The 21,238-nt window shown below is 36.3% G+C and overlaps 2 protein-coding genes across 2 annotated transcripts in view; both read left to right on the top strand.

The window, feature by feature from the left end:
- Positions 1 to 21,079, top strand: part of LOC127806702 (uncharacterized) — a 100,590-nt gene extending 79,511 nt beyond the window's left edge. The window contains exon 11 of the transcript XR_008024488.1: positions 21,042 to 21,079. The gene's annotated coding sequence lies outside the window, so the exon portion shown is untranslated. The remainder of the gene's footprint in view (positions 1 to 21,041) is intronic.
- On the top strand, positions 16,319 to 20,615 carry LOC127806324 (uncharacterized). The gene is made up of 6 exons (XM_052343546.1): positions 16,319 to 16,518; positions 18,996 to 19,245; positions 19,341 to 19,445; positions 19,530 to 19,712; positions 19,816 to 20,020; positions 20,128 to 20,615. Exons 1-6 carry the CDS (start codon positions 16,319 to 16,321, stop codon positions 20,613 to 20,615), a joined length of 1,431 nt encoding a protein of 476 aa, XP_052199506.1.
- Positions 21,080 to 21,238: the final 159 nt, after the last annotated feature.

A 21,238-nucleotide genomic window follows, 5' to 3' on the forward strand; every position in this document is an offset into this window, starting at 1 on the left:
AACTTTTCATGGCATGGATTCTGAAAATCCATATACTCATATGAAAGAATTTGAGGAAGTATGTAGCACTTGCATGGACCATACAGCAAATGAGGATGTCATAAGATTAAAACTCTTTCCATTCTCACTGAAAGATAAGGCAAAAATATGGTTAAGCACTCTCCCACCTAGATCTATAGGAACTTGGAGAGAAATGCAAACAACTTTCTTAAAAAAATACTTCCCTGCCAACAGAACTGCTACTCTTCAAAGACAAATCATGAACTTTGCCTGTAAACCAAATGAGAATTTTGCTCAAGCGTGGGAAAGGTTTAAAGACCTTCTTCACACTTGTCCGCACCATGCTTTTGAGCAATGGAGAGTGGTTAGTTTCTTTCATGATTCACTCACTCCCCAATTGAAAATGCTAGTTTTTACAATGTGCAATGGAGAATTCTATGAGAAGACTCCAGAAGAAGCTTTCCACTTCTTTGACACATTGGCTGAGAATACAAGGAACTGGGAAGTTGGTCCAACATCTGCTCTTGATTCAAAAGAAAATCCACAACCTAGAGGGAGATACCAACTGAGTGAGAGTGACGATTTAAATGCAAGATTAACTGCTTTAACAAAGAAAGTTGAAAACATGCAACCCAAAAAGGTGCAATCTGTTAATCAAGTGGAAGTAAAGTGTGCTGTGTGTGATGCAACAGATCATTCAACTGAAGAATGTCCTACCCTACCTGCTTTTAAGGAGGTATTGTATGGGCAGACTAATAACAATCATTCACACAACTTTGAGGGGAGACAAAATCAAAATCAGAGTGGAGCCTATTATGGGAATAATCAGAACTACAATTCATACCATCCCAATAATAGAAATCACCCCAATTTTTCTTGGAGAAATGATTCTGGAAATCATTCTCAACCTCCCTTCCCTACACAACAACACACCTTTCAACAAAATCAAGGTTCTTCATCCAATACTTACCAACCTCCTCATAGGAGATCTTTGGAAGATACCTTGCACCAGTTCATCCAAAGTCAAACAGGTATCAACAATCAGGTTGCTCAGCTTGTCAAAAATCAAGACCAAACAAATAGAGCCATAGAAGACATTAGGAGCCAGTTGACCAAGATAACACAAACATTGAGTGTGAGAGAACCCGGAAGGTTTCCATCCCAAACTAATCCTAACCCAATTAGGCAAACCAACCAGGTAGAAGCTTCAAATAGTGAAACCAACACTCATGAACAAGTGCAAGCAGTGACTGCCCTAAGAAGTGGAAGAATAATTGAGAAACCAACTGATCCTAGGATAAACCAACATGTTGATGAAGAAAAAGAACCAAAAGATCATGAATCCACCGTGGAAAAAAATGAAAAAAATGAGAAAAATGAGAAAAATGAAAAAAATGAAAAAAATGAAAAACAAAAAGAAGATGAGAAAGAAATTCAATACAGGCCCAAACCACCTTTTCCACAAAGGTTGAATCATTTGAAAAAAGAGCAACAAAATGCAGATATATATGAAGTGTTTAAGCAAGTGAGAATCAACATCCCGCTGTTGGATGCAATCAAACAAACACCTTCATATGCAAAGTTTTTGAAAGATCTGTGCACTGTCAAAAGGAAAACAAATGTGCATGAAAAGGCATTCTTGACTGAACAAGTCAGCGCCATTCTCCAATTGAAAACTCCTCCCAAATACAAAGATCCAGGCTGTCCAACCATTACATGCATCATAGGAAGTCAAAAGGTTGATCGGGCACTCTTGGATTTAGGAGCTAGTGTCAATTTGTTGCCATATAGTGTGTATCAACAGTTGGGATTAGGTGAGCTTAAACCCACTAGAGTGACCCTTCAGCTGGCTGATCGATCAGTCAAAGTTCCACGAGGAATTGTGGAGGATGTTCTGGTACAAATCGATAAGTTCTACTTTCCAGTGGACTTCATCGTTTTGGACACCCAGCCGCATCAGGGGCCTCAACCTCCTGTGCCAGTCATCTTAGGTCGACCATTCCTTGCCACATCAAATGCCATCATCAACTGTAGGAATGGTGTGTTAAAGCTATCTTTTGGGAACATGACTGTAGAAATGAATATCTTTAGGGTAGCCAAACATCAGGACACTGAGAGTGAAGTGGAGGAGGTAGACTTGATCCAAACACTGACCAATGACTGTTTTGAAGAGTTCATGAGAAGACCCAAAGAAGGAAATCAAGATCTTGAAGAAATAAAAGAAGTGGAAGTCATAAGCAAAGAAAGTGAGAAGCCTACATGGATGCCTGGTTTAGAGCCATTAAGAAACTTGGACAGTAAGCTCATGGCTCCTGATAGCCATCAGTCCACGCCTGAGAGAAAGCCATTGCCCAGTGATTTGAAGTATGTCTTTCTAGGAGAAGGGGAAGCATTCCCAGTGGTAATCTCTTCAAGTTTGACACCTCAGCAAGAGCAACAATTGATAGAAGTTCTAAAAGCACACAGGAAGTCATTAGGATGGACCATTTCAGATTTGCAAGGTATTAGCCCTTTGATATGTACTCATAAGATATTCTTGGAAGAAGGAGCAAAACCAGTTAGGCAAATGCAAAGGAGATTAAATCCCAACATGAAAGAAGTTGTCAGAAAAGAAGTGCTTAAGCTATTGGATGCTGAAATAATTTACCCAATCTCTGATTCTAAGTGGGTAAGTCCAACACAGGTAGTACCCAAAAAGTCTGGAGTCACTGTTGTAAAAAATGAGAACAATGAACTGATTCCCACGCGCATCCAGACAGGATGGCGTATGTGCATTGATTATAGAAAGCTCAATTCTGTGACAAGGAAAGATCATTTTCCTTTGCCTTTCTTGGATCAAGTTCTGGAGAGAATAGCAGGCCAAGCCTACTATTGTTTCTTAGATGGCTACTCAGGGTACAATCAGATAGAAATTGCACTAGAAGATCAAGAGAAGACAACTTTCACATGTCCATTTGGGACATTTGCATACAGGCGCATGCCATTTGGGTTATGCAATGCTCCAGCCACCTTTCAAAGGTGTATGATGAGCATTTTCAGTGAAATGGTTGAGCAAATTGTTGAAGTGTTTATGGATGACTTTTCTGTTTATGGAAGTAGCTTTGAGGCCTGTTTGGAGAATCTGAAAAAGGTTTTAGCAAGATGTGAGGAAACAAATCTGATACTCAATTGGGAAAAATGTCACTTCATGGTGAAACAGGGCATAGTCTTGGGGCACATCGTTTCATCTAGGGGGATGGAGGTAGACAGATCAAAAATTGAAACAATTCAAAAACTCCCCATCCCTAGGAATGTGAAAGACATCAGAAGTTTTTTGGGACATGCAGGGTTTTATAGGAGATTCATTGCTTCCTTTAGCACTATAACAAGACCCTTGTGCCATTTGTTGTCTCAAGATGTTCCGTTTGAATGGAGTCCTGCCTGTCAAAATGCTTTTGATAAATTGAAAGATGCACTCATTTCAGCACCTATCATTCAGTCCCCTGATTGGTCCCTCCCGTTTGAACTTATGTGCGATGCTAGTGATTATGCGGTAGGAGCTGTGTTAGGGCAGAGGAAGGATAAGAAACCTCATGTGATATATTATGCTAGCAAAACTCTTAATGAGGCACAAAAGAATTACACCACTACAGAGAAAGAGTTACTAGCAGTTGTCTTTGCCCTGGACAAGTTTCGATCTTACCTCGTAGGGTCACTAGTGATCATTTTTACTGATCACGCTGCTCTGAAGTATTTGTTCACAAAGCAAGATGCAAAACCCCGTCTGCTCCGATGGATCTTACTCCTGCAAGAGTTCAACATTGAAATCAGAGACAAGAAGGGAGTAGAAAATGTGGTGGCTGACCATTTGTCAAGGATTCCAAGTCAAGATCTCACACAATTTGATGAACCAATTCATGACAATTTCCCTGATGAGCAACTGTTTAAAGTAAATGTTATTCGTGCATCATCTGTTGTCCCTTGGTATGCCGACATTGCGAACTACCTGGCAACTGGTCTGATCCCAGACCATTGGAGTAAGCAAGATAGGCATAAATTCTTCACAAAAGTCAGAACCTTCTTTTGGGATGAGCCCTACCTCTTCAAGTATTGTCCTGACCAAATCATCCGTAGATGCATACCCGATCATGAGCAACAAAGTGTCATCAATTTCAGTCATACTCTTGCATGTGGAGGCCATTTTTCTGTCAAGAAAACAGTTGCAAAAATTTTTCAGAGTGGATTTTATTGGCCGACACTGTTCAAGGATGTGTACAAGTTCTGTTCAAATTGCGATCGATGTCAAAGGTTAGGAAGTCTGTCAAGGAGAAACATGATGCCATTACATCCGATCCAAGTGTTAGAAGTTTTTGACTGTTGGGGTATGGATTTTATGGGCCCATTTGTCAATTCATTTGGTCATGAATATATCTTACTTGCTGTTGACTATGTGTCCAAATGGGTAGAAGCAATCCCGGCCAGAACAAATGACCATAGGACTGTCGTGAAATTTTTGAAAGAAAACATATTCAGTCGATTTGGGATGCCACGAGCAATCATCAGTGATGGGGGTTCCCATTTTTGTAATAAAGTTGTGGCAGGATTAATGAAGAAATATGGTGTACTGCATAAGGTTGCAACACCATACCATCCCCAAACCAATGGTCAAGCCGAGCTAGCCAATAGGGAGATTAAGCGCATATTGGAAAAGACTGTTGCTGCTAATCGTAAGGATTGGTCCTTAAGACTAGTAGACGCTCTTTGGGCGTACAGGACAGCTTACAAAACAATTTTGGGAATGTCTCCCTATAGGCTAGTATACGGTAAATCTTGTCATCTGCCGGTGGAAATTGAGCATAAAGCATATTGGGCAATTCATAAGATCAACAAGAGTCTAACTGAAGCAGGCTTATCCAGGAAGCTCCAATTGAATGAACTTGAGGAAATTCGGAATGAAGCATTTGAAAATGCAAGATTGGCCAAGGTTCGCATGAAAGAGTTACATGATCGGCACATTATTCGAAAAAGCTTTCAGGTAGGGCAACGGGTACTCTTGTATGATTCTCGATTGCATCTATTCCCAGGAAAATTGAAGTCTCGATGGGTCGGCCCCTTTGTAATCAAGTCCATCTCAGGATATGGGGCATTTGAGATAGAAAATCTGGAGTCAGGACAGCTTCTAACAGTCAATGGTCATAGGTTGAAACCATACCAGGGTAGTGTTGAGGAGAATGAAGGAGTTGTGGATTTAGATGATCCATCATCATCTGATGAGTAGGGAAAGTTTCCTATCGTCTGGGAATCTGACGTTAAAAGACCACCTTTCCATTTAGGTTAAATGGATGTTTATAGATCTGAAAAAAAATTAAAAAAAAATAATAAAAAAAATAAATAAAAAAAGGAAAAAAATAAAATAAAATAAAATAATAAAGAATTATATATATAAGTTGTTCATTTTCTGCATTACTTAATTAACTTTGATTCAAAGAGTGTTTCTCTGTGTGCAGTCTAAATAAAAATTTTTTGCATACAAGTTCATGCATTGAAGACCACCAGGTATGCCTATCTTCTATCCTTTTATTGTCGATTGAGGACAATGCGCAATTTAAGTTGGGGGGTAAGGTGTACTTGATTTTATTGGTGTTTGAAACTGATCCATTGTGCAAAAAAATAAAAAAAATAAAAAAAAATAAAAATAATTAATAATAATAATAAGAATAAGAATAAAAAAATTAAAAAAAAAAACAATAAAATAATAATATAAAAAAAAAAAAAAAAAAAATTTGAATTGAGAGACAGAATTGACGCTGGTGGTAGCTATCTTTTCTTGGGCAGTGCAATCACACTGCCCTATAAAGGATAAGGCACACTGCCAAATGTTGAAAAATGAGGCACCAAGCGTTGAAAAAGAGACGCCAAGCCTGACCCTGTAATTATGGCATGCCTCGAGCCGAGTGTAAAATAGTGATGGTCATTGCTCTATAAGAGACTCCATATCTGTATAAGGCAAGCCACCCTTCTTGAGCTCAGTCTTCTCTCCTTTGTGTTATTCTCCGATCAGGTACTCTCATCCCTTTTGTAAAGTTTATAGTTCTTTACTTTCTTCTTAGTATAGTTAAAAAAAAAAAAAATGGATCTTTATCTCTCAAAAATTCACAAGTACTATCCATCTCTCCCGCAGAATGATTTGAAAAAAATTTATGTTGCTAGGTGTGAAAGACTTAGGTTGTTGATGCTTAATAACATCCCTGAAGATATTCGTTGGCTGATCGAAGCAAAAGTTCGATTAGCTGGTGAAACTTCACCTAGTTTTAAGCATTTTCCAGGCTTAGGGAAGAGTAGTTTTGCGAAGAAAAGAAGAGCGAAAAGAGTGAATGGTTGTTACAAATGTGCTCGATGGACCTGTAACACACGATGCAAATCTGTGGGGTTTACGTCCATAAATCGAGAAGATAAAATTAGTTTCATAAAGGATGGACTGAGTAAGGAGTCTCTGGATGATATCCGATTGACTCTTGAGACGCATCCGTGTGGAATAGTGCAAAGAGAACTTCTTGCTTTATGGACCCAGTTCAGAAGTGACCACCAACGCTATAGTCTTGGGAATCTGACTAAAAACGACCCTGTTTGCCAATCTATAAGAAAATTGGATGGGAAGCTTATCCCCACTTCATAGAAAGTGTTTAAGCCGTTTCTGGACGTAAAACCAGAGGAAGATGTGAGCCACAATCACAACTACTTATATATACGCAAGATTTTTGTTTGTATTTATTTCTTGTTGAATTGTTGTATAGCTACTTTTGATCTCCAAACTTCTTTTCAGGACATACAAAAGAAACAAACATGGAAGGGCAGTTCGTTCGTCAAATTAAAACCATATGTGTACTTTGTGGCTCTCAACTTGGGAGTGATATTTGTTACGCACTTGCAGCGAACGAACTTGGTAAAAAATTAGGAGAGAAAAAAATTAATTTGGTATATGGAGGGGGAAGTCGTGGATTGAATGGTTATGTTTCACAAGCTGTACATCTTGGAAATTCATCTGTGGTAGGTATAATGCCAATCCCTTTAGCTGAACCACATATTTCCGGGATTACACGCGGTCAACTTATAGAAACGACTTCTATGTCTGAGCGCATGGCTTGTAAGATTTATCAGTCAGATGCCTTCATTGCTTTACCAGGAGGTTTTGGAACACTTGAAGAAATCTTTTGTATAATCTCCTGGGCCAAGAGTAATCTCCATACCAAACCCATTGGACTTTTAAATGTTAACCATTTTTTCGATGGGTTACTCTCTTTTCTTGATCAGGCTGTGGACCAACAGTTCATTTCTCGTTCAGCAAGAAAGATTCTCATTTCTGCATCCACCATTGATAAGCTGTTAGAGAAATTACATGCTTATGTTCCACAGTACGATCCTCATGAGCCTCGGATAGACTGGTCTAAGGCAATTAGTAACAAGCGCCAAAGGGGTCCGATTAATTTAGATTTATCACTGTGAGAAATGCTCTTTAATAAGATGGCTGAGTAAGGAGTACTTTTTGTACTCTTGAGACGCATCTAGTTATTGTACAACTCGCAGAATTTTTCTTGGTTGTGTTCTTTAAAAAAAAAAAAACAAAAAAAAAAAAACAAAACAAAACAAAACTGTGGAATGTTGTTAGCAAAGTCTTTGATAAGATGGCTGAGTAAGGAGTACTTTTTGTACTCTTGAGACGCATTTTGCTTATCTTATGACTTGCATGAAATTTTTATTTTGGTGTGAAAATATAAATATATATATATGGTGTGCTCATTTGTTGTTTAAGTTTTAGCAGTTCACAGCAAATCTATGGACTTGTGGAGTTACAGGTATTCCTAACAACCCTGATTTATTACTGCAATTCAAGTTGGGGGGTGTAAGGTCTAGTCATGAATCATCTGATTTATATTTAACTGTGAGTTTGTAATTACTAGTTTGTAGTCTTGTGGGAATTGATTGTCTTTATCTACTCTTATAAAAAAAAAAAAAATTATTATGTGTTTTAAATAATGCTATTCCTAAAGCTTTAAAGTTATGCACTGATAGCCGGTTAAGTTTACAATACGAAACATGAATGCATTGATTTCTCATTTGAAAACGTTTATGCATGAGAATAAGTAATTTACATTCATCGAGGATTCAAAATTTAAAAATTGATTATCGGTCATAAAGTCAAAGGTAACAGTAATTAGCTGATTAGTACACTGTATGATCTCTCAACAGAAGTGGAGACAATTACCCAAGTGAGTGTTTGAGCCTAATAACCGTTAATTCTGAGTGAAATAACACTTACTCTAAATATGTTTTATTGTTTATCTTATCTTTTCTATGGCTTCAAAACATCAATTTGCTTTGAATGTCTAGTATGATAGCGGATAAGTTTGACTGGTTTCAAACTCTGAATTAGATGACTGAGTATCGTCGTTTTGTAGAAGCATGATAGAGGGATCAATTTCTTTCATTTTGAGCTTATTAAACCTTTTTCTTTCTTTAAATTAACCTCCTTTGCTATCCCATTTGAGCCATTTGTAGTATAATTTCTTTCGTTACCCTCGTTTGGTGTGATTTTGAGAATTAGTCTGTTTATCTATTTTCATATTTAAAGAAAAAAAAAAGAAAAAAGAAAAAAAGAAGAAAAAAAAAAGGTGAAAAAAAAAAGGGGAAAATTCTCTTAACTATTCAGCATAACTGTTTCAAAAGAAATGGTAAAAAAAAAAAAAAAAAAAAAAAAAATCCCGACACACCCTTTGCACACTCTACCTTTTCTTTGACAACCCGTATTAACCTTATAGCCCCATTACAACCCAGTCTGGTCCCTTTTGATGCTATAAATCATGTGATCTCAGAATTCGAGTTTGGAGTAGGGAATCATGTTTAAATTCAGAAGTTACTCATCTAGAGCATTATTCCAATCATGAAGCTATGTCAATTTCCTTATTCTTTCATGAAAATACGTTCCTTGTATTTGGGATGGCACCGAGTTTTGAACTTGTTCTGCATTTACTCTTATAACGGTGCACCCCCTTGTGTGTACACCTGAGGAATCCTTTTTATTGGAGAGAAAATCCATAGTGAGATTTGAAGTCAAAACTTCGAGGGAGTAAGTCTGTGTGTTGGTTATCCTAATTTCCATTCCTGAGATTGTATGACCTTTAACCAAAAATCTGATTTAGAATGCTAAATTATTTATTTAATTTTATGCATTTCGGTTTCGAATTTGAAATTTTTACATTCATACAGTTATTGTGAATAAAGTTTGGCAGGTGTATAATCTGATTGCTAAGGGACTAGCAATGTTTAAGTTGGGGGGTATGATTAGTGGTTAATTTTATAAAAATTTTGTTATAATTATACCCTTCTTTTGATCTTAAAAATAGTTTAAATTAGATATTAATATATATTTTATGGTTATATGCAAGTTTAAATTGAAAAATGAATGAAATGAAATTTTAAAGTAAAATTTAATAATAATAATAATAATAATATATAAAATTATATATAATACATATATATCATTATATGCATTCATGTAATATATATAATATAATATAATATATATATATATGTGCCATGTGTAATACATATATATAATATATAATTTATTAATAATATTAAATTATTTTTATTTTTTTTTAGGCATGAAGAATTAAAGCCCATGAAGATTTAAAGTCCATGAAGAATTCAAATCCATGAAGAAATCAAGCCCATGAAGAAATCAAGCCCATGAAAAATTTAAAGTCCATGAAGAATTCAAATCCATGAAGAAATCAAGCCCATGAAGAAATCAAGCCCATGAAAAATTAAAGTCCATGAAGAAATCAAATCCATGAAGAAATCAAGTCCATGAAGAATTCAAGCCCATGAAGAATTAAGACCCAATTTGAGCAACCCATGGAGAATATTATTTGGAGAAGGCCCAAGGATTATTTTTAATCCTAATGAAGATTAAAAACCAATTTATAGAAATCTATTTTTATTTTGTATGTGAGAGCTTTATTAGGTGTGTTTTTTAGCTAAAATCCATTTAACTATTAGGTGGATATTATAGCTAAAATCCATTTAACTTTATGAATGCTTTATTAGGTATGTATTTTAGCTAAAATCCATTTAATATTAGGTGTGTATTATAGCTAAAATCCATTTAACTTTAAGTGTGTGAGTGCCCATTAGATATAATTATGTCTAGTTGAATAATTGAAATTGTGTGGTTTGTATTGCATCTTGTGGCCTATAAATAGATCACTTGATTGCATTTGTAAGTGTGATTATTATTCTTGAATCAAAGTTTAGTTATTTCCTTAGAATTCTCTCTTTGAGAATTGCTTTTGTTCTCTCTCATTTTCTTTAGTATTTTCTCTTGTGATCTTACTTTCTTCCTTTCTTCCTTTCTTCTTTTAAATTCTTATGTCATTTATTATTACTTTATTATTCACCGCCTAAATGGACGGTTAGTTTATGCCTTTAAATTCTTGCAATTTTAATTCTTGTCATTTAATTGTTCACCGCCTAAATGGACGGTTAGTTTATGCCTTTAAATTCTTGCAATTTTAATTCTTGTATTTTAATTATCTACCGCCTAAATGGCCGGTTAGTTTCTTCTATTTTAATTCCTGTCATTTAAATTCTGTTATTTAAATTATGTCATTTAAATTGTTGTCAATTAATTTAATAGAGATGAGTAGCTAAATCTAATCTTGGGTTAAGGCAAGGACAGTGTCTAACGCCAATGATTCCCAAAGAAAGCTACGCTTTAAATGAGTAACATTGGTTTAAACTTCAATATGAGTGTGTTTTGATTATTGAAAAATCACTAGGTTTGGATTGGAGCGTAAGCCTAACTTAGAGCTTTCATGTCACGCATGAGAGTTACTAGAACTGGAAACGCTATCATACCCAAACCCGGATGATTAATTTAGTTGTTTTGTGTATTAATTGTAATTAAATTTATGGTAGTTTTTTAAATTAGAATCCCGCATATCATGTATGGGGATTGCTTAAACTAAAGCTATCATTATCTTTAATTGCATTTAATAACAAATCCTCATATATGAAATTAAATTAATGTTGCTAATCTTTTATGCTAATATTTGGGAATCAACGGGTTGGCACTGAAATTGTCTTAACTCAAGTACTTTCCAATTTCATATTCTCACGTTTAGTATTTATTTCAACTTCTGTCTTGCTTTATTTTCTAGTATTTGTTATCTAAAAAAATTATAAAAAATCATGTTATCAATCCATCTAAATGCGTGTGCGTGTGTGTGACATTCTTTTTTTTCTTTTGCCATAAATAAATCTCTCAGTGGACGACCTGGACTTATCCAGAAAGTATAAATTTAAATTTGAACTACAACTGCACTCGTACACTGACGAGTATAAACCTCTCGCCTAAATAAATAAATAAAATATAAAATTTTTATTGTGTTTTGTTTTGTGTTTTAATTGCAGGGTGAGAGTGCAGTCAGTAAGGTCAAGGGTGGATCTAGGAGTAGATTTGGAGGAGGGCTAGCCCTCAGATCCATAAGTATTTCAGCCCTCCTCCCCCCAAATGGGCCAGATCTGCCTTGCAGATCTGGGGGAGGGCTGACTTTGGGGGAGGGCTGCAGCCCGTGCCCCTCCCCCCCTAAATCCATCCCTGGGCAAGGTTGCACACAGCACACAGATCAGGTAAGTCAGCTTTCTGGTTCAATGAGTTTGGACCCAAACCCATTGAACTAATTATGGAACCGAATTGCCTGAGCCCATTCAGTTTGGTTTAGTTGAGTTCGGTCTCTATTTGATTGGTTAGATTTTACCTCTGTTCTAAAAAAATGTTTTTCTGTTTTATTTTCTCTCTACTAACAAATAAACAAACAAATAAATGAAAAAAAAGTACAACTAGTGTGATTGATATAAGCTAATTTAGTGTGAGTAGATTAATAATATAAGAAGTATGCATATTGTTGCATACACAATCATGAATAGTATCGAAATTGTTTGCAAAAATAGAATTGATCTATTCTATCATTTTTAGGCCCAAAACCAAACTTAAGGTCTAATGGAATTGAGAAGGCAAGTCACGGAATTGCTTACTTTCTATTGAGATTTAGCACAAGGACAGGATTAATGAAAGGATGAATGACATATGCTTCACTGAACCTTGCATTGACTAGTAGGACTTCATAAGTTGAAAGACCTTACATTTCACACCAAAATAGGTTGTGTTGGTTCTTAATGATGGCAAATATATCCCAAGAGGGGGGTGAATTGGGATTAGGTAAATTTTCGGTAATTTAAAACTTTGATGGATGGCAAAACACTATGTTTCGAAATATAAATATATGCTTCGAAATAAGCCTTTATGTTAAGTAGGTTTTGAAACCTACTATATATGTTTCGAAACCTACTTTACTGTTTTGCAAGATTCGAAATCCTTTACCTTGTATTTCAAAATAACGATCTTTGGAAAGATGATTTATATAATTAGGAGTATACCAAAGATGTTTGTATATCAAAGATATGTTTTCTATGTATGTGTATAAACTTATGCTCAAGAAAACTATTTTAAACTTTGATAACAAAACATATGAAAGCATGTGCAATAGGCAATAATGATAAGAAAAAGTTAAAGAACAATTGCACATAAGATATAAATTATCTTTTCCAAAATTCGAATCAATCCATCTCTTGGTTCAACCACTTGCCCAGACATGGCCCGCCTAGCTGCTTTATTGCTGGCCAATTGGGTGACATGCTAAAGTAGTGTAATTGAATCTCAACTTCATGAAACAATTTTAGGTCAGAAGGCATATGTGAAATGGGTCCCACACAGTGACAGAGAGAACAATCTTGTCATTTCCCTATAGCGGTCGTACAAGCGCATGCTGTATGATGTGCATGCTACGCTGGAGCTCCCACTAATCAGGGATGTCACACTTAAAAACATCGTACAAATGTCGGCCTAGTCACCACATAGGCACTAGCCTGAGTCACTTAACTTATGAGTACTCACATCCTGTTATTCTCAAGCTTAATATGGAATTCAGAATATATCCATATTCGACTTCTTCAAATAAGTCTCATCTTAGCCGTACTAAGACGATAATAACGACCTTGGATACCCCTCATGTATCAAGGCACTTACACTGACCACATAAGTCCAAGAGTAAGTTGTCTCATCCTGCACAGCACACAGGTGTCAGGGCGATCGTCCGCATGAGTTAACCGATCCAAGCCTGGTGACATTCACGAACATGTGCAATTATTTTCATGTTTTCCATATCAACAACATAATGTCATATAATGAAAACAAAAAAAAGATAACAAATATCCATCAAATAAGATAACAAATATCCATCAGCATAAATCAAAATGAATGTCGTAAACAGTGATCAAATGTAGAACTCAAATTCTACGTAATCCCATACGCCTCACATGGGATTCAACTACATTCCTGCTAAGTGGCATTATCAATGGGTCAACCAACATTTCAACGCTAGGAATATAACTCAAAATCACTTCGTTATCCCTGATCAATCCTCTAATGTAGTGATATCTTCTTCTTATGTGCTTTCCTCTATCATGGAATTTGGGGTCATGTGCGAACTGCATCGCAGCCATGTTGTCGATACAAATTTCGATAGGTTCATCAGCCTGAGCTGTTACCCCGAGCTCTCAAAGGAAAGCACTAAGCCAAGATGCATGTCTTCCACTTTCTGAGCTAGCCACATACTCAGCTTTCATGGTCGAATGAGCAACACAATATTGCTTCTTGCTTCGCCAAGAAATAGAGCCTCCACCAAGAGTGAAAACATATGCTGATGTGGAGAACTATCATCTTTATCTCCGCCAAAATCAGCATCAGTGTAACCATGTACTTTCATATCTCCACCTTGAAAAGTTAGAGCATAATCATAAGTACCACGTAGATACCTCATGATTCTCTTAACAACTCTCCAATGTATCTCACCAGGATTACTTTGGTATCTGCTTACTAGCCCAACGGCGAAACAGATATCAGGATGAGTACACTTCATAAGGTATATGAGACTCCCAACAGCACTGGCGTATGGTTTCTTTTCCATTAGTTTCCTTTCTTCCTCTGATTTAGGGCACTGACTAGTACTCAAGGTGCAACTCTTATCAACTGGAGTATCAACAGGCTTTGAGTTATCCATATTAAACCGTTCAAGGATCTTACGAAGGTAAGTCTCTTGAGACAAACTCAAAAGCCTCCTTGAGCGATCCCTCGAGATCTTAACTCCGAGGATATAACTCGCTTCCCCTAAATCCTTCATCTCAAAGACAGAGGATAACCATTCCTTAATGGTGTTGATAATCTCCAAGTTGTTTCTAACCAATAAGATGTCATCTACATATAAGGACAAAATCAAGAACCCATCTTTTGTCTGTTGGATATACACACAATGGTCTTCCTCCATCATGGTCAAAGCAATGGAGGTGACGGCTTCATGAAACCGTAGATACCATTGTTTAGACGACTACTTGAGACCATATATGGATCGTTTGAGACGGCACACTTTGCGCTCTTGCCCTTCAGTAACAAAACCGATGGGTTGATCCATATATATCTCCTCGTCTAGTTCTCCATTGAGAAATGCTGTCTTGACATCCATCTGGTGTAGCTCAAGATCTAAATAAGCGACGATGGCTAGAGTCACGCGAAAAGCCAGCTTTCGGGGGCGTTCCTAACCCCCAGCTTTCGGGGGCGTTCCCGACCCCCAGCTTTCGGGGAAGTTTTTTTTTATTTTAATTAATTTTTTTATTATAATAAAATAAAATAAATAATACAAAATACAAATAAATAAGTTCTTTTTAAAAAGATACATATATCTTATTAGTTGAATTTATTTAATAAATAAATTAGTTAATTCTTTTAAAAAGATACATCCATCTTTAAATAAATTAAATTAGTTAATTTTTTTAAAAATAAATTGGTTGAATTTATTTAATAAATTATTTTTAAGAAGATACATATATCTTTAAATAAATTCAATTAATTTTTAAAGATATGTATCTTATTAAATTAGTTGATTGAATAACTAATTTTAAGTATATGTATCTTTAAGTAATTTAATAAGATAAATTAACTAATTTTAAATTTTTTTGAGTATCAAAAATTTAACTCACGATAATTTAAAATTTAAAATTAGTTAAAAAATTTGTAATTATTTAAAATACAGATATTTAAAAATAATTTATTTATTTGTATTTTTTAAATTTTTTTATTATAATAAATTATCTCTGTGTGTGTGTTTGTATATATATATATACATATTTGTGTGTGTGCTCATTGGGAGAGAGAGATCGAGAGATGGGTGTGAGAGAGAAAGAAATAGGTATAATGAAAGAGAAAGAGAGGTGGAGTGACTATGCAGAGTAAAAAGGGAAGGAAAATGATATGGTGCGGGTGACTGAAAGGTAAAATAAGATTTTTGAAAAATGATGAAAAATTTTGGCGGGGAAAGGCTGGGAAGAGTAAAACCCTCGCTGTGAATAGAATTTCCCAAAATGCTATTTGTCCCTATGAAAAATTACCAATTTGTCCCTATGAAAAATTACCCAAATGCCCCAATCCCAAGAGACCCAGCCCCACTCTCTTTCTCCCTTTGTCTCTCTAGCTCTCCCTCTCGCAGAGACCAATGGCCCCAACCCTCCGGCTGCACCACCACCATTCCTATCTCGCTGGTGCACTCTAGACCGCCGATCTTCTTCCTCGTTGTCGGCCATCCTTCGGACGCGCGACTGATTCTTTCTCTCCCTCTAGCAGACACTATCAAAACTCTCTGTTTCTCCCTTTCGTAGCTTGCCTTCTCAATCACTTGCTGGAGGCATATTAAATTTTGTCTTTATTTTATTGACTATTTCTATTTGTTGTATCAAATATGAAAAAATCTGAGCTGCTCTATTACTTGATAAAAATTATTTATCAATAGTAATAGGGAGAGGGAGAAATTATTGATTGACCACTCTGATTTGGTACATCCTGCACAATTGAATGCAAAAGCCCATCCAAATCATTGTCTATCAAAACTTTATGTTTCTAGTTTCAGGTCTCTTGTTCTCCATTTTTGTTCTCCTTGTTCAACCGAAAGTAAACTCTAAACACTAAGAGGCCAAATTTAAAAACTCCTCAACTTAGATCTAAAAGATTCTTGCATATCTACCACTAAGAACTTTCCAACTTAGATCTAGACTAAAACAAGGTGGGAATCACAGAAGACGATTCATAATTCCTGGATTTGCATTTTTCATTATGCCATGAATCTTGAATTAAAACAAAAACTGCACAAAGAAATCTTGCAGAAGCTAGACAATGCCCAAAGAAATGCTTGGAGGTGGTGGCTATGGCAATATCGAGAGAATGGTGGCGCTACGACTCACCATCAGGGAAAGAGTTGTGGAGGAAGTAGCTTCTCCTGCTTTCTCAATCGTCGATGGAGAGTGGTGGCTTCGCTGGTGGTCGGTTGGTCGCCGGTGGTCTCTGTCGATTGAGAGAAATGGTTTTGGGAAAGGGTTTTGTCTCGTCTCTCTCCCTCTCTCTTCATTTAGATGGGCGAGATATCACCATAACATATCCTTCCATGATCCGATATATCGCCAATTTATCACGATAACCCATTCTTGTAAAGCAATCTGTAATACTCTATCTGTACGAATAGCGGGACTCATATCCCAATTTGGTCCCTTCTCCATCCCTAGTGGTCAAATAGTTATAGCTAGTGGGCAATCAAATTCTATCCTTCTCATCTGGCCCCAATTGCCTGGTCTGTCTTTGTCTCGACTATCAGTTAATACCCAATTACAACTCTCAATTGACACCAAGGACGTGATTAAGAGAGAGAGAGTAGTAGCTATACGATCTCACTGGACAGGGATAGCATTGCATGCGTGTGGGCGCCACCCACGGAACCAAAACATGAAGAACTGCCCTTCTAGGGATTGATATTTTTATCCTACCCGACGGACAACCATTTTACAGATTTGGTTCATTTAGCACAAGTATGCACATAAAATTTTGCTCAATCCAAGATTGGTTGCTTGTTACTCAGTAAACTCAAACTTAAAGGGTGTTTGGCTGCCGATTTTACTGTTTATAAGTTATTCATTTAGGTAGCCCTTATTAAAATGAGCAATATAAGCGAGTATCAAAATAAAATCAGAATGCTTTCCAGACCAATTTATGGAATAATCAAGAAAAGGGTGGAAAACATTTTAATATTTTCATCAAATTGTTTGTTAAATTTTTGAGAATACACTAGAAAACACAAACCCCATTTTTTTCTTATCTATAAGAATCAAGATATGCTTATCTTGAGGAGAGAGATAAAATATCTAAAAAAATTAAAATAAAAAGTCACGTGAACTTATTTTTCAAAGATCACCAGATAAGTTTAATAAATATGTTGGGAAGGACAAATATTCGAAATGTTTCTCATATCTAACATTTTTCACCCCATATATTGATTAACAAACATTGCTTTAGCTTATAAACTATTAACCTTATTTTTTTTAAATGTTTGGTATGTTTAAGGAGCTTAAAAGCTTTCATACTATATTTTGGCCAAAGTTCCCCCATTTCGCTTTTCCAAAATTCTAATATGAGCTTATTTGCGTTGATCAATTAAATGACAATATTACCCTCATACATTCCGCATATTTACACTTTAATCCCTTATCTTCTCTCTTACTTCTCTCTCTAAACCTATCCCAGCTTCTCAGTTGTCGTCGGTGCCTCAATCTCTTCCATGGGCCGCCGACTGTCATCCTCATCCCCATTGTCCATCGCCTCTTTCTCTATCACCCATTCCCTCAGCTCATATATCGTTGTTTCTGCCTTTCTCCAATTTCGTCCATTGCCATTATGTCCTCCATCTCTTCCATGGCGGACGATGCCTCCATCCTAATCGACCTTGCCTCCAACCTTCATCATCCATCATCATCATACATTGTCCGTCGCCTTCTCCATTTATGTATATATATATATATATATTTAACATTTATATATTATATTAATATATTTTTAAATAATTATATATAATTTATTAATATTTAATGATAAAATTTTATACATCAATTTATAATTTATTTTTATTAAAAATTAATATTTTTATAAATTTTATTTACATCATTCAACAACATGTTTATTTTATTTTTTTTTATCAAGTTTTGATAATTTATCAGTTCTTTCAGATTAAATACATAACTATTAATTGATCATTTAAAAATATATTTATTCAAACACGTTATTAAATTAAATACTACTCAACTTTTAAACTTTATACAATTTAAAAACTCCCCCAAAAAAGGGTAAGCCAAACACCTTGTTACTCTTGTTTGGCAACTTGTAGCTAGGATTTTATTTAATTAAAAAAAGATAAATAACATTCAACAACTCTTACTTAAAAGCACAGTAGACCCAAATTTTAATCGAGTCCTTAAGATTAGAAATGAATAAATCTTTTTTTAATTTTAATTAGACGGGTTTAGATATGTATCGGATAAAGACCGAAATGAAAACTAAATATGATACTTGAGGAGTAAAAATATAGGTGTGGACACTAAAAAGAAAATGCAAGTATACACATGACCCAACACTGCAACTCCCATCATTGCAGTTGACAAAACAAAATTTGTCCGAATCTCATGCCTTCAAAGTTGATGACTTCAATGCCAACTAAAATCGCTCGTTTGAATTGTTTTGCCAGCTTTGCAATATAAAGAAATACTCAACACCATGTAATGCACATGAATTTTCTATTTAAATTTTAAAGACTTAAAACCCCATCACATCAGTGTACTAGCTAGGTGGGGCTGCAAAACAAATTACAAGAAGAGGAAAGAAAGGAAAAAATGCATAGAAACTTTAACCCATCATTGCCATTTCAAGTGCCAATGCTTCTAAGTGTTTAATTCCATGTGGCTGCCTGATCTCCGTAAAGCAGGTGCTATTGCTAATCCCCTATTAATACGGCGTTCAACAATATTAATTTGTGCGGAACAAAGGTTGCAGCATGTGCCAAACACTACGTGGGGGACGGGGGGACGAGGAAGGGCATCAATGCAGATGACACCAAATTAAGCTGGCATGGTTTGCTGAGCACCCACATGCCACCCTACTACAACTCTATTATCAAGGGCGTGGCCACCATCATGGTGTCCTACTCCAGCTTCAATGGCCACAAGATGCATGCCAACCCACTTCTCATCACCAGCTTCCTCAAGCACACCCTCCATTTCAGAGTATGTATGTATATATATATATATGTCAATATAAATACCTACCTATATATATATATATATGATCGAGTTCCGAATGTTGAAACTCCTGCATGCAGGGTTTTGTCATCTCAGATATGGAGGGTATTGATTGGATCACGTCTCCTCCTCATGCTAACTATTCATATTCCATCCAAGCTGGAATTCTATCTGGGATTGACATGGTCAGTGGGGCCTTCTTAATTACTCATGCTGGGGCTTGTAAAGTAGTTTCTATTTTGTCTTACACTTTTCTATGTTGCATGAAGGTCATGGTTCCTTTCAACTATACTGAATTTATTGATGAACTAACCCACATGGTAAGGAAGAGAATCATTCCCATTAGCCGAATCAATGACGCAGTGAGAAGGATTCTGAGGGTGAAGTTTGTGATGGGTCTTTTTGAGAACCCTTTTGCTGATCACAATCTTGTACATCAGCTAGGAAGTCAGGTCCGTATTTGAACGATTTCATTTGGAGTTTACCAGCTACTAATTAGTAGAAAAAAAGGCAAAACCAATCATCTCATGTTGATCATATTCCGATACAAAACAGGAGCACAGAAACTTAGCCAGAGAAGCAGTGAGAAAATCTCTTGTGCTGTTGAAAAATGGTAATTCAGCGGACAAGCCACTGCTACCCCTTCACAAGAAAGTGCCTAAAATACTTGTTGCTGGAAGCCATGCAGGCAATCTAGGTTACCAATGCGGGGGTTGGACAATCGAGTGGCAAGGACTTAGTGGCAATAACCTCACAGCAGGTAAATTACACTCCCAACAACAGAGACTTAAAGTATCTAACTGAAGAGTGGGAGACTTGCTATACTACCATTAGTGGGCATGTTATATCCCAATTTTTCCTGTGCAGGCACAACAATCCTCTCTGCCATAAAGCGTACGGTTGACCCAACAACTAAAGTCTTCTACAAGAAGAACCCGAGCTCTCACTTTGTCAAGTCTGCTAAATTATCTTATGCCATTGTTGTGGTAGGAGAGCCTCCTTATGCAGAGACATATGGTGACAGCCGGAATTTGACAATCCCTCACCCTGGTCCAAGCACAATTAGAAATGTCTGTGGAGCTGTGAAATGTGTTGTCATCATTGTTTCAGGCCGCCCAGTTGTTATTCAACCGTATCTTGCCGAAATAGATGCACTCATTGCTGCTTGGCTTCCAGGTTCTGAAGGCCAAGGAGTTGCTGACGTTTTGTTTGGTGACCATGGTTTTACTGGCAAACTGCCGATCAGCTGGTTCAAGACCGTCGACCAACTCCCAATGAATGTTGGGGACATAGATTATGATCCTCTCTTCCCATTAGGATTTGGACTCACCACGGAACCCACCAAGGCACACTAGAAGTACTCCATGGAGGCTTCTGAAGTCAACACTACCTGCTGTTTAAAACTTATTTTATCATCTCTCACATTTTCTACACACAGCACAACAGCAATATTCACATAGCTAGACAAGAATATACACATTTATACTTTCAAAGTCGTACTGTCCCAATGCTCTGTAGGCCTTCATTCATTACATATGGAGCATGTTCTATTCAGAGCAGCACTCTTGATTTGTTACCATGGTCTGGGAATAAAAAGCCAACAAATTCCCTTATGAAGGTGCAATCAGAAGAACAAAAATATATTTAATTGCTGATGTTAAAGGTAGTGTATAACGGATGCCTAACATGGGGGCAGAGAATTCATGGGAAGTCTATCAGCAAATACAATTTATGAATGCCCTGCCCTTCTTCATCAGTTTAAGCAATGAAGTAGTCATAAGGTGCAATCTAACATCAGCTAGCTACTTACCCTCGTTACATGAACGGTTGCCATCCAGCTCTCGTCCTTCAAACATAAATAGTCAATACGAAAGAATTGCGCGCATAGCTAGCTAGGCTGTAAGTAGTAGTGGATATATATATATATATATATATGTACCATAATCCTACCCTTAAGGGATTAAAATCTCTCAACCAA

Source organism: Diospyros lotus, chromosome 7, assembly GCF_014633365.1.
Source record: "Diospyros lotus cultivar Yz01 chromosome 7, ASM1463336v1, whole genome shotgun sequence".
Taxonomy (NCBI): domain Eukaryota; kingdom Viridiplantae; phylum Streptophyta; class Magnoliopsida; order Ericales; family Ebenaceae; genus Diospyros; species Diospyros lotus.